Genomic DNA, 12938 nt, shown 5'->3' with positions numbered 1-12938 from the left:
CTCATTTTAAACAAAAATTTCATAAAAGTTGAAAGTGTGGTCCCTGATTGCAGACTGCACAGGCTAATCTGAGATGAGATTTAACCCACAAGAATGCAGCCCAATGTTCCCAGAGCATTGCTCATGTGACAAAAACCTGCTGTTTTAGATCCTTGATGCAATAGACTCTCCCAACTTTCATCGCCTAGATCAGCCGGAACTGTGTCCCAGGAACTACTATGAACTTATGCAGAAATGCTGGGACCATGATGCAGAAAACCGGCCAACTTTCAGTGAAATGTACATTATGTTACCTCAGGTGAGAATTTTTACTGCTGTGTAACCTATTGACATTTATTTAATGTTGGCCTAAAAGATAAATATTTATGTTGGTTATGGTGAGGGTATTACTTTGCTGATGTTTGTTGCCTGGTTGGTTAGTAAGTTAACTTGTTTGTTGCCCCTCTCTTTAGTGGGCCACAATAGAAGATCTGTAAATGCTCAAAATGAACAAATACTTTCGTAAAATAAAGTTAACCTATAAAAAATCAGTGTTCCTTATAGCAAAAGACATAATTTCAACGCTAGATTTGGTCTGGTAAAATTGATTTTAACCCTTAAAGCGCTGGAGCTGAATTTTAAAGGCCTTTGCAAACAGTTTGGATCCAGATGAGACGCCACAGAACATGGCGTCTCATCTGGATCCAAACTGTTTGCTATTCTGATAGTATTCTTTGAAAAAAATCGAAGAAAATGCTAATTTTAGAAATTCAGCAGACGACATTTTTGCAGACGACAAATTTCCCAGCATGCAAAGGGTTAAGAGATACAAGATTCTTGTTCTTATATTTGTGTGGACAAATATATTCAATTTTTGTAATCCCGCGACGATATCCAAACATTTATGAGCAAACTGGGGACTGGCTTTGTGCAGCTTTAGAAGCATGACGTAGTTCTCATGAATAATCATTATGCTATTAAAGATCCATAAATGCTCAAAATCAACGAATACTTTGTACCCTAAAGTAAACCCATAAAAAAATCAGTGTTCCTTTTAGCAACAGTCAAAATTGTATCGCTAGATTTGGTCTGGTAACATTGATTTAACGAGATACAAAATGCTAGTTTTTATTATAAACACCCTTGAATTTTGGATTTGATGACATCATGTGAGCTGCAGATTTCTATAAAATAAATGCAAACCCATAAATCTGATCCTGACTCAAGAGCATCCATAAAACGAAAGAAGACGACATAGTGAAACTATTTTTAGATGCTGAAAAGTTGCAGAATATTTGTATTTTAACAATTTTTCACCAAAGTTACTTGTTTTAGGGTCTTCCTATTCCCGTTGTATGGCACTTTTTGTTGTTGGAAGTTTCAATATAGCATTATAATATTGGGCAGTGTTTAAAGATCCTTAACATAGTTCGTCATGAACAATGCACTCTCTACATTGCATTATTTCTGCAGATATTGTTTTATAGTGGGTTGGCAAAGCTTTGCCATCTCATCATTCATTCCTTTACCACTTAGAAACGTAGCCTGATGCATTTGTAGTCACTTAGAAAATTAAATTTAATTAAAGACATTTCTTGCTAGATCCAAGTTTTAATGGCTTCATTTCCAACCCTTTGATACTGATGTGAAGCAATCAGCATAAAACCTGAAGAGACTGCAAGTTACTGGCAGGTTGTTCTGGTTTTTTGCTGTTTGCACATAGCCATTTTTAGCTTGACTATTATATATGAAATATGTATAGTGGAGCTATCCTACTGACCCCGGCGTCGGCGTTTCCGTTAGCGTTAGCGTGCAAATGTTAAAGTTTTCGTACTACCCCAATTATTTTCATTGTCCCTTGACATATTGCTTTCATATTTTGCATACTTGTTTACCAACATGACCCCAACCTATTAACAAGAGCAGACAACTGTATCAAGCATTTTGACAGAATTATTGCCCCCTTTATATAGAATATGCATATTATTGATAAATCTATGTTATAGTTTGACAAAACAACACTTACCTGACAAACCACAATGCACTCCACCCAAACCATCCCCCAGAACCCCCTCCCCCCACCCCCCCCCAAAAAAAAATAAAATATTTTTGAACTGAAGCAGCCAGAACTACTTGAAATTATGTAGATTAAACATGCTGACTAGTTTGACATGCTTTCTGGATGAAAGGATGAAAATAGTGTTTGAAAGAATCTGATTATATTTAAACCCATGCTGGAATGCTGTGCTCACTGGTGGGGGGTGGGTTGTCGCTATGTCCTCCCATATAGAACCTGTGAAATACAGGTGCAATTGATGTTGAATTCAATAGCCAAACAGGCGAAAAAGATGGAAATGGAATTTGGAATTAACGATTTAAATCTTAGTTCTCTACTCCCTTTTAAACTGTTAAAACAATTTGATAGCTTTTGCCAACTTAAGATTTTCTTCGCCTGCACTTTAACTGGTCTGACTACATAGATTACCTAGGGGCTAATTTTGTTTTTCAAATGTATTATTCAGCACTGGCTAAGTAAAGATGATGTTTACCACATTTATAATATTTTCCTATTTTAAATTAGTCTCTTCTTTGCGAAAATCCAGTTTAGAATGAAAGTGTCATCGCGGCTTAGCCTGTGTGGACTGCACAGTTAGCCTGTGTGGACTGCACAGTTAGCCTGTGTGGACTGCACAGTTAGCCTGTGTGGACTGCACAGTTAGCCTGTGTGGACTGCACAGTTAGCCTGTGTGGACTGCACAGTTAGCCTGTGTGGACTGCACAGCCCAACTGGCTAATCCAGGACAACTCAGTACGTACATGCATCAAACCCCACTTACCCAGAGCAAGGGTCATCAAGGTTGTGAATGTCTTCATTTTGCATTCAGTGCAATACACAGACCCATTAAATTTTCTGACTCAACGCTTTTATAGTTGAAGAAGTTTTTATGCATCCTTGAATAGTTTAAGGTTGGACATTTGATATTTGTCTTGGGGATATCATTTTTACTGATAGTATCTTATTAACATAAAAGACAATCTTTCAAACACGAGTCCATGTGTCCATTTAAGTACATATTTCACATAAATAGGTCACCGGCATAAATTAATCCAAAATCTTTTGTTTTCTTTTGTTTTCTAACTCTTTTTATTTCAAGATTGCAAACCAGTACACATACAATATGATTGTATTATTACAATTAAAAAAAAATAATAATGACATTAATTTCTGGCGGGGTTGCTAGCTGGTTATTGACATGGCCTCTTGTAATTTTTGATATGATCATTTATTTCACTTTTACAGTGATGTAGATTAAATGACAACATAATGAAATGTGCCCCTGGCCAACTTTCACATGATTTGGCATTCAGTATTATTACGTATTTTGTGTGAAATAAGAAACAATGGGAATGATTGTTTAAGCAAAAAATTGTGTCTTTGTTTTTCGCTTTCTTACCAAATGTTACTGTGGTTGTTGGTTTTGAGATAGATTTATACATAAGAGTTTGTTCACCTCAATTTCTAGATATGATATAATTGTAAGCCTGTTATCATTATAGTTGTTATGTTGTTCTGATTTGTTAACATAATAATACGCAAACCTGTTAGATAATGTGCAGGCATGCTTTTGGAAGGTAAAGTGTATATTATGGTTTTGAATACATCTAGGTCTTTATAAATGTCCAGATAAGCTTCAACATTTTGTTTGATAATTTCATATGCACTGACAGAGGGGGATTACTTAGTTTGTTTAGGAGACCAACAGATTAAAGTCCAGTGGTAGATATATATGGAGATTATTGCAGGAACAGATTCTCTTGAAGATTTTCAAAGGGTTATTTAATATAGCGATACATGTGATGTATGTGTGACTACAAAGATGTACAATGAATAATCTACCTTGGAATATTTTGGTAAGTGTTAATTGATGCATTTATGCATTGCACGTGTTAATTGATGCATTTATGCATTGCAAGTGTTAATTGATGCATTGCAATTATTACTTATGATGGAAAACAACACATTCAATTAATGGCTAAAATTTTTGGTACACTAGAAAGGAAATAGTTTTAAATGTCCTTTGTACTATTTATACTAATAGGAATATAACTGTACAGGAAAAAGTTTTCTTTTCTGTTAATTAGATATCATGACAGTTTGCAAGCAGTGTATGTTGTTAATAACAACCACATTTAACAAGTGTTTAATGTCATTGTATGACAAATGAGCAACAATTAATAATGACTGACAAGTAAGGTGCATATACATTGTTTACAATGTAGGCCAGGCTTGTATGTGTCAACCTTTGTCTTTGCACGAATATTAGACATTAAACTGAGGAACAGTGTACTATGTGTCCCACGCCTGGTACTATAATGTCCAGATTTGTCTCTTGAAATGGGCGTATCCTGTATCTCACACTATGCCCCCTAACCCAACTAACAAGTCTGATAGGAACAATGCCATATTATAGAATCGTATTACACTCCAAAAAAGTACATGTGAAACATTTTGTTACAAATAATTCTATTAATAAAGTATGCTTATTTCTCAATATCAGTTGTGCCACTAATTGCTACTATCTTCTAAGACCTTGGGTAACTGTTATAACTTTAAGACACTTGTTGCAGTTTAACCTCTTTTATTGGGTCAAAGAATTACATTGAAGTGTCATAATACAAATAATCTATGTGGTATTTAATTAGCTGTGATTTCTTTACAATGCAGATATTGATCTTGTGTGTTTATTGTTAACATTCCCTTACTGTACAATATTTAACACAATTATATTTTTTTGTGAGAGAATGTGTGACAGGTTGCCGTGGTGTAGTAGCTATGGTGTACTCCCAGCCACTGGGAGGTCACAGGGTTGATCCCCACTGGGAATGTTCCTTCAATCTCCTCCAATGACGACAATTACTGGTTCTAAAATAAATAGGTTTAAACTAAGAGCATGTGCTATATATTTGTGTTTGGGTTTAAATGGTAAAGAAGAGTTTGAATATCTGAACTTGTATCTTAGTCACACAGAGGTTATAGTGTTGCCAAGAAATAAACACACATGTTCAATATTATCATTTGATATTGAATTATATGTTGTAATACAATGTTGGCCTTTACTTTGTATTAACAAAATACTTGGTTGATGTTAGGACTGTTGGGTTTCCTTACACAGTGAGAACATTTGAAACGTAAAATATATTAATAACTTGTAAGTGGGAGGGTCGCATGTATGTAACATAGAGAAATTATCATATGATATAAAACCATGTCAATCTGACCTAGTTTTAAGCTGTCTGATAAATGAATCCTTCACTGGTATTAACAATAGCAAACAATTTATGCAGATGAGTTTTATTGATGAAGATTTTTCATATTATGAATATATTAAATTCGTAAGTGTGGTTTCTGGTTAACCCTTTCCCACTCAGAAACAAAGAGTAAATTGCTATGTGCAAACAGCATAAAACCAGAACAGCCTGCGAGTAACTAGCAGTCTGTTCAGGTTGTATGCTATTTGCTGCTCATCAGTATCTGTGGGTTGAAAATGAAGCCTTTAAATCTAGTGAGAAAGGTCTAAAATTAAATATAACTTTCTAACGGACTGCAAATGCCTAAGAAACATGAAGGCAGTTATCAGGGTTGAAACTAAAAATTTTGGAATGGATACTTGTGAGTGAAATTAGCCAATGGGGAGTGGCTCTATATTGAGCAGAGTACATTCTTGGTTTTTATGACAAAACTTGTACAGATATGCATGTTCATCTATGAATTGGTTACAATACAAATATTTGGCAGCGCTGTATATAAAATATAAACATTTGTAAAATTTGACAAATGAACCGCGATCCCATTAAGTTGGATGTTTCTGGAGTTATATCGCGTTCCAGATATATTGGTGTTGCGATCTTTGGACCCCACCAACTGCCATATATGGGAGTTACAGTGTAGTAAGGGATGATTTATATACCAGTGATCCTGGGGTAAACGTGAAAGGCTGCAGCAGTGAATTGTATAAGTATGGATTACTTTCGCCAATTCAAAAGATATCCTTTATTCGGATAAAGATAACCAAAATGAAATACCTTTGCAAAATCATATAGAAAACGTAACAAAAACGTGCACCTGTTTGGATATCTATTTGTTTATTCAATCGCTAATTAAAAAAGATGTCCTAAAATTTAAGATAACCAAAGTTATCTGCTGGATAAGAGTTATCCAGATTTATACAATTTACTGCTGAAGATAACCAGCAATATCTGACGATAAATCCAAAAGTTTCACCTTTGACCTTTATCTTGTGTGGTAAGATTTCTAAAAAAGTTGCAATTCAAGTTCAGTTTGTCCTCAACTTACTAAAATAACCCACTTATCTCCAACTGAAAACAACACTCACAAAATTAAGTCAAGTGTTGTTATTGTTATTGTTGTTATCAGGGTTAAATAAGTAATGATTTTGTCAGGCTCTCTTGCTATGAATATAACCTTGGTTGCTAACTGCTATAGGTGTATTTTTATTGTTACACGCTTCTGAAAATAGATGATGTTCAATAGGGAATACCCATATCCGGATTGGACGTAAATTACATCAAATCTTAATATAGAACTCATGTAATCGTCTCTAACTTTACTATTTACCTCTGAAAAATATTATTTAAACATATATGGTAGATATTTGACAGAATATTACAATTGTAAGTGGTTTGTGTTGAGCATGCATATCAATGTGAAATGAAAGGTTCATATTCAAATAATAATGTTTTCCCACTTCCTAATACTACATTATAACAAGTCTTTGTAAGCTATTGCTTTTATCTGTGTTGTCAAAATTATGAATGGTCTTGAGTCCGGTCAATTAAAAAATGAAAAGCAGGTTTTCTTCAAATCTCTTTTGTGTTTGAATTCATTTGTGAAAATAGAACAAAATTCCAGGCCCTAAACCTGTTGCATATGATTTTATCTGCATGCATACTTGATGATTTGAAAGTGATTTTCTGGCACTCAGACAAGTTTGGCTTGTATATTTCCAGTGAATAGAGATATTCTTGGCTCAGATCAGGTGCTTGTTATCAGTCTGTTGATGCTCAAGGATTTATTACAGTTTCTGGGAAAAACTTTTATGATAGTTTCTGGAAAAACGGCTGAAAATATTTGGCCAATAGGCGACTGTCCATTATTTACACAATACAGTTCAGGAAAAAGGTCACTGTAATCAAGGTCAGTTTGGTCTATACTAGAGCAGGTCTGTTCATCTACATAATTATGCAGCTCTATGTGTGATACTCAGCAATCATAAAAAAACATTTAAATTTTCCAATTAAAGTCAAAAGGATGCGACTTGATCCAATCTGCAGAGCCCCAGCCACGTTCCCACGTATTAAAAGAACACTGCAGTGTGCATCTTAAGGTTTATTCTCACTCAGAATACGGTACATACAATAGCCAAAAAATATAACTATTACTAACTTATCTGCTATGTAGAAGTGTTTTGAACCAAATAAAATATACTGAAGCTAGTTTTGAAACTCAGCAAACTATAATGCTTTGCCATTATAAGTGAGTAACTTAGGCAAATTAACCCTGTGACCTCCCAGTGGCTAGGAGTACACCATAGCTACTACACCACGGCAACCTGTCACACATTCTCTCACAAAAAAATATAATTGTGTTAAATATTGTACAGTAAGGGAATGTTAACAAGAAACACACAAGTGGAAATGGCTATGTGCAAACAGCATAAAACCAGAACAGCTTGCAAGTAACTCACACTCAAAGTCTGTTCAGGTTTTATTCTGTTTGCTGCTCATCAGTATCTAAGAGTTGGAATTGAAGCCTTTAACTCTTGAATCTAATAAGACAAATATTTAATTAAATTTCTTTTTCTAAGGTACTTCAAATGCGTAAAATACTTATCTAAGTGGTAAAGGGTTAACAAATGAGCCACGCTCTGGGAAAACTGGGCTTAATGCATGTGCGTAAAGTGTCGTCCCAGAATCTTGGATGACACTTTCCTCTTTTAGGATAGTTTTTGTTTAAAGGAAGTCTCTTCTTAGTAAAAAAACAGTCAAGGTGGAAAGTGTCGTTCCTGATTAGCCTGTGCAAACTGCACAGGCTGATCTGGGGCAGCATTTATGTACATGTATTAAGCCCTATTTTCCCTGAGTGAGATTCATATACGAAATTGAGTGTACACCACTAAAGTGTACAGTATGCACACTACCTGACAGCCCGTCCCATTATAAATGGCATAGATGCAGCTCCCATTGGAAAGCTGGGAAGGCGGATGATGGATGCTGACTGACATGAGGTAATGATGGTGACATGTGAAAGTGTTGTCATAAAAATACTTATCAAACCATGCTGTCAAAGTAGATTGGGAGATTGGCAGTTTATGTTCACTATAACAAAAGTGTTCATAAATTGCAATTAACATGTAAGAACGTTTGTCAGGGAAAGACTGGCTTAAGATAAAGCACTCTGTAGTGAAAAGAAATAAAATTTTAGCCAATAAGACTCACTGGATTTCAACAGATGAACTTTTGTTTCGAGTGAGAAATAATGGAAAAAATGTACTAAAAGATAATACTGAATGAAGAAATAAGAGTGTGTTAAAGTGAATGACATTAAAAGTAATGCAAATTAAATTATATTGTTTTGGTAAAAAAATGTATGGTAGAATTTAGTGTTTTTATGATAAAATAATTCACAAACTTTGTCAAACGGTTATAAAAAAAACTAATGGTGATATTTGTTGAGAGACTTGATTGTATGCCTTGTTTTAGTGTTAGTAGGCCACAGCTTTGGTTTGACTGTAGTGAACGCTGACTGATTGGAAGTACATAAATATTTTTACATTGGGTGAGTTTGTCTTTTATTTTCAGACACTGAGCTTTCATATTTTGTTAGCATTATCTAGACTCTTACTTATATTTTTGAGTTTTTAGCTCACCTATTTTTTGAAAAAAAAAAGAGCTATTGTCATCACCTTGGCGTCGGCGTCTGCGTCGGCGTCGGTGTCCGGTTAAGTTTTGCGTTTAGGTCCACTTTTCTCAAAAAGTGTCAATGCTATTGCATTCAAACTTGGTACACTTACTTACTATTATGAGGGGACTGGGCAGGCAAAGTTAGATAACTCTGGCGTGCATTTTGACAGAATTATGCGCCCTTTTTATACTTAGAAAATTGAAAATTTTGGTTAAGTTTTGTGTTTAGGTCCATTTTATTCCTTAAGTATCAAAGCTATTGCTTTCATACTTGGAACACTCACAAACTTTCATAAGGGAACATTAAAAGACAAGTTGCATAACTCTGGTTGTCATTTTTACAGAATTATGGCCCTTTTTGACTTAGTAACTTTGAATATATGGTTAAATTTTGTGTTTAGATCCACTTTACCTCTAAAGTATCGAGGCTATTGCTTTCAAACTTAAAATACTTTCATGCTATCATGAGGAGACTGTACCTGGCAAGTTGAATTTTACCTTGACCTTTGAATGACCTTGACTGTCAAGGTCAAATTATTAAATGTTGTTAAAATTGCCATGACTTCTTTATTTATGATTAGATTTGATTGATACTTTGACAAAACAACTCATACCTGACATACCACAATATATTTTTTTTTGAAAGTGTTAAAATACACAAATATTTATTTTTATTATTTTATTTTTGAAATACCGTCAAGAATCCCCCCCCCAAAAAAAAATATTTTTTTGTAGCATGTTTTTTTTCATTTTCGGAAGATAATGTAATAAATACCACACCCCCACACTATACACCCTCTCCACTCCACCTCTCCCTCATTTGTGATTGAAATTGAGATAGGTCCCTTGACCTTAAAAATAAAAATAGATGAGCGGTCTGCAACCGCAAGGTGGTGCTCTTGATATAAAATATCACAAATTGTAAGAAGTAGGTCAGATATCTGATATATCAAGTGTGAATACAGTAGTGAGATATCTGATGTATAAAGTGTGAATACAGTCATGAGATATCTGATATATTAAGTGGTAATACAGTCATGAGATATCTGATGTATTAAGTGGTAATACAGTCTTGAGATATTTTATGTATTAAGTGTGAATACAGTAAGTGAGATATCTGATGTATTAAGTGGTAATACATTCGTGAGATATCTGATGTATTAAGTGGTAATACAGTCTTGAGATATCTTATGTATTAAGTGTGAATACAGTCGTGAGATATCTGATGCATTAAGTGGTAATACAGTCTTGAGATATCTTATGTATTAAGTGTGAATACAGTAGTGAGATATCTGATGTATTAAGTGGTAATACAGCAGTGATATTAACGTGGTATACGGTCGTGAGAAATCAGATTATCAAGATAGTGCTAAAATGGTTGTGAGATATCTGATTATCAAGGGGTGATAAGTTTGTGAAATATCTGACTATCAAATGGTGATACGGTCATGAGATATCTGATTATCAAGTGGTGATACTGTCGTGAGATTTCTGATTATCAAGTGTTGATACGGTGATGAGATATCTGATTATCAAGTGGTAATATGATAATGAGATGTCTGATTATAAAGTGGTGATACGGTTATGATATATCTGATTATCAAGTGGTAATATGGTAATGAGATAATCTGATTATCAAGTGGTTATATGGTAAAACAGCATAAAACCAGAACAGCGTGCAAGTAACTCGCAGCCTGTTCAGGTTTTATGATGTTTGCTGCTCATCAGTATCTAAGGGTTAGAAATGAAGCCTTTAAAACTTGAATCAAGTAAGAAAGGTCTTTAATTAAATTTAAATTAAATTCTAAGGGACTGCAAATGCATCAAAATATGTAACTATGTTGTAAAGGTTCATACATTTACACAAATGCAGTTGCCTGTAACCCACTATTGACTTCAAAAGTCTCATATTGATTCTGTCTGACATGCTGCAAACTGTTTCCTTGTTTGACAAATGAAAATGAATGTAATATTTGTTCCTGGTCACAAAAGATCAACAAAGACTTGTTTACAAAGCATGCACTGTTGAACAATTTTGGAATGCAGGCTGTGTTAAGCCTTAATTGGGACTGTTTTAAGATTTAACCAGGATATTAAATAACAAGCTTGGAGTGTTATACGTTTTGATGAAATGTACCTCATTTGTGTATGATGTACATACACAGGCATAGTAAAACCACATGAGACAGTTGGAGGATATTAATCTTATTGAAATATTTTGTTAGAATGTTAAAATTTTCTGTTTTAATTAGAGCATAGCATTTAGATATGAACTCTTAGTGTTGTTATGTGATCATGACATATTCATGTGGCATCTAAAATAAATCTAAATTTGCTTACAAAACAAGTTTAAAGATTAAAGTGTGTAAACTTTCGATTCTATTAGAGCATTTTATTTTTAAATGTTAAATCTTGGTGTTTTGATGTTTATGACTGATTCATGTGGGAAGAACATTCGCTGAGTGATTGTTAAATACAAGACGAGAGTCCAGGGATTGAACAGTGGATGTAGTACAACTGCTTGTGGTTTATGTGGATCGGTTATTATTTTTTGGGGGATGAGCGATTATGTGAAGTATTGTACACTTGTTCATGCCTGTGCACGCAAAGTTAAATAATGATCTACAGACAGTAATAAAGCTCTCATATAGCCTACATTCCACAGTTTTGTGTTGAACAGTCAGTGGAGGGTTTAATGCCTGCTCGGTGCGGCATGAATGATCATTGTGTAATAAACGGGGAAGTTATAATTAGAACAAGTGTGGATTGTTTTATTAATTATCTTTCTTCATTAGGAAGGGTTACAATTACTAGCACTTGGTGATCTGTAACCTAGTTTACAGATATAATCTGTGTCTAGAGTGTTATTTAATTGGATTATTTACGTGTTCATTGACTGAAGAATTTTTTTTCAAGTGTTTTAATGGTTTTGTTGTGGATTAGGTGTGCCAAGTGTATAAATAGATCAACTGTTATAAAATCATGATTAAAACAAAGAAATATAAAAAGGAGTTGGTATGTATATTTTTGGATTATTTATTATTTCTTCTTGTTGTTAATGATTGGCCAAGTATTCCAAATGTTGAACAATAATTATGCTTCGTTTCATGTGTACATAATTTAATAAAGAAATATTTCTCAATTTTTTGCTATGTTTATTGTTAAATATAGCCTTGTCACATATACATTTACTTATTATTTTGTGAAGCACAAATATTTGTATTTGAACTAATAGTTTGCATAGTTTTAAGGTAAACAAGATTGTAACAGCAAAAAAAATGTGTGTGCAGCAAGTTTTGCAAAGCTCTACTTGTTTTTGGTTGTGTATAAGAGTAGAATTGAAACATTTGGGTTGAACTTATTAAGCTGTTATCATGTGTAGTTAATTGAGTCGCGTTCTGAGAAAATTGGGTTTAAAGCATGTGCGGAAAGTGTCGTCCCAGATTAGCCTGTGCAGTATGCACAGTATGCACAGGCTAATCTGGGACGACACTTTCCGCTTTTATGACATTTTTTGTTTAAATGAATTCTCTTCTTAGCAAAAATCCAATTTAGACAGAAAGTGTAGTCCCTGATTAGCCTGTGTGGACTGCACAGGCTAATCTGGGACGACACTTTACTCACATGCATTATGCCCAGTTATCTCAGAACGAGACTCAATTAATTTAGCCAAACTCTGGGAAATCTGAGCTAAATGCAAGTGCATAAAGCAGCGGCCAAGTTGTGCAGTCCACTGACAAGGTAATTTGGGACAACATTGTACAGTTATATGGAATTTGTAGTTTGAATGTGTTCTCTTTTCAACGAAAATCCGCTGTTGGGGTTCACTCTGTGCACAGGCTTATCTGGGACAACACTTTCTGCAATTGAATTATACCATTTATGCCTAGCGTCTAGAAAAAAGGCCTTGGCAACAGCGAAGACCCAGATGAGACACTGCATGATGCGGCGTCTCATCAGGGTCTGCGCTGTTTGCT

At 34.4% G+C, this 12938-nt stretch overlaps 1 protein-coding gene across 10 annotated transcripts in view; it reads left to right on the top strand.

Annotated features, from left to right (window-relative positions):
• The window catches only part of LOC127842337 (activated Cdc42 kinase-like), a 124101-nt gene that overhangs the window by 62771 nt on the left and 48392 nt on the right, over positions 1-12938 (top strand). For all 10 annotated transcript variants that reach the window (XR_008031557.1, XM_052371787.1, XM_052371790.1 and 7 more), the window contains one exon: positions 149-298. Coding sequence is in view for 9 of the 10 variants with exons in the window: in XM_052371787.1 (XP_052227747.1) it covers positions 149-298 (150 nt within the window). In the remaining variant the exon portion in view is untranslated. The remainder of the gene's footprint in view (positions 1-148; positions 299-12938) is intronic.

Source organism: Dreissena polymorpha, chromosome 8 (genome assembly GCF_020536995.1).
Source record: "Dreissena polymorpha isolate Duluth1 chromosome 8, UMN_Dpol_1.0, whole genome shotgun sequence".
Taxonomy (NCBI): domain Eukaryota; kingdom Metazoa; phylum Mollusca; class Bivalvia; order Myida; family Dreissenidae; genus Dreissena; species Dreissena polymorpha.
This window is presented reverse-complemented; position numbering and strand designations above follow the sequence as displayed.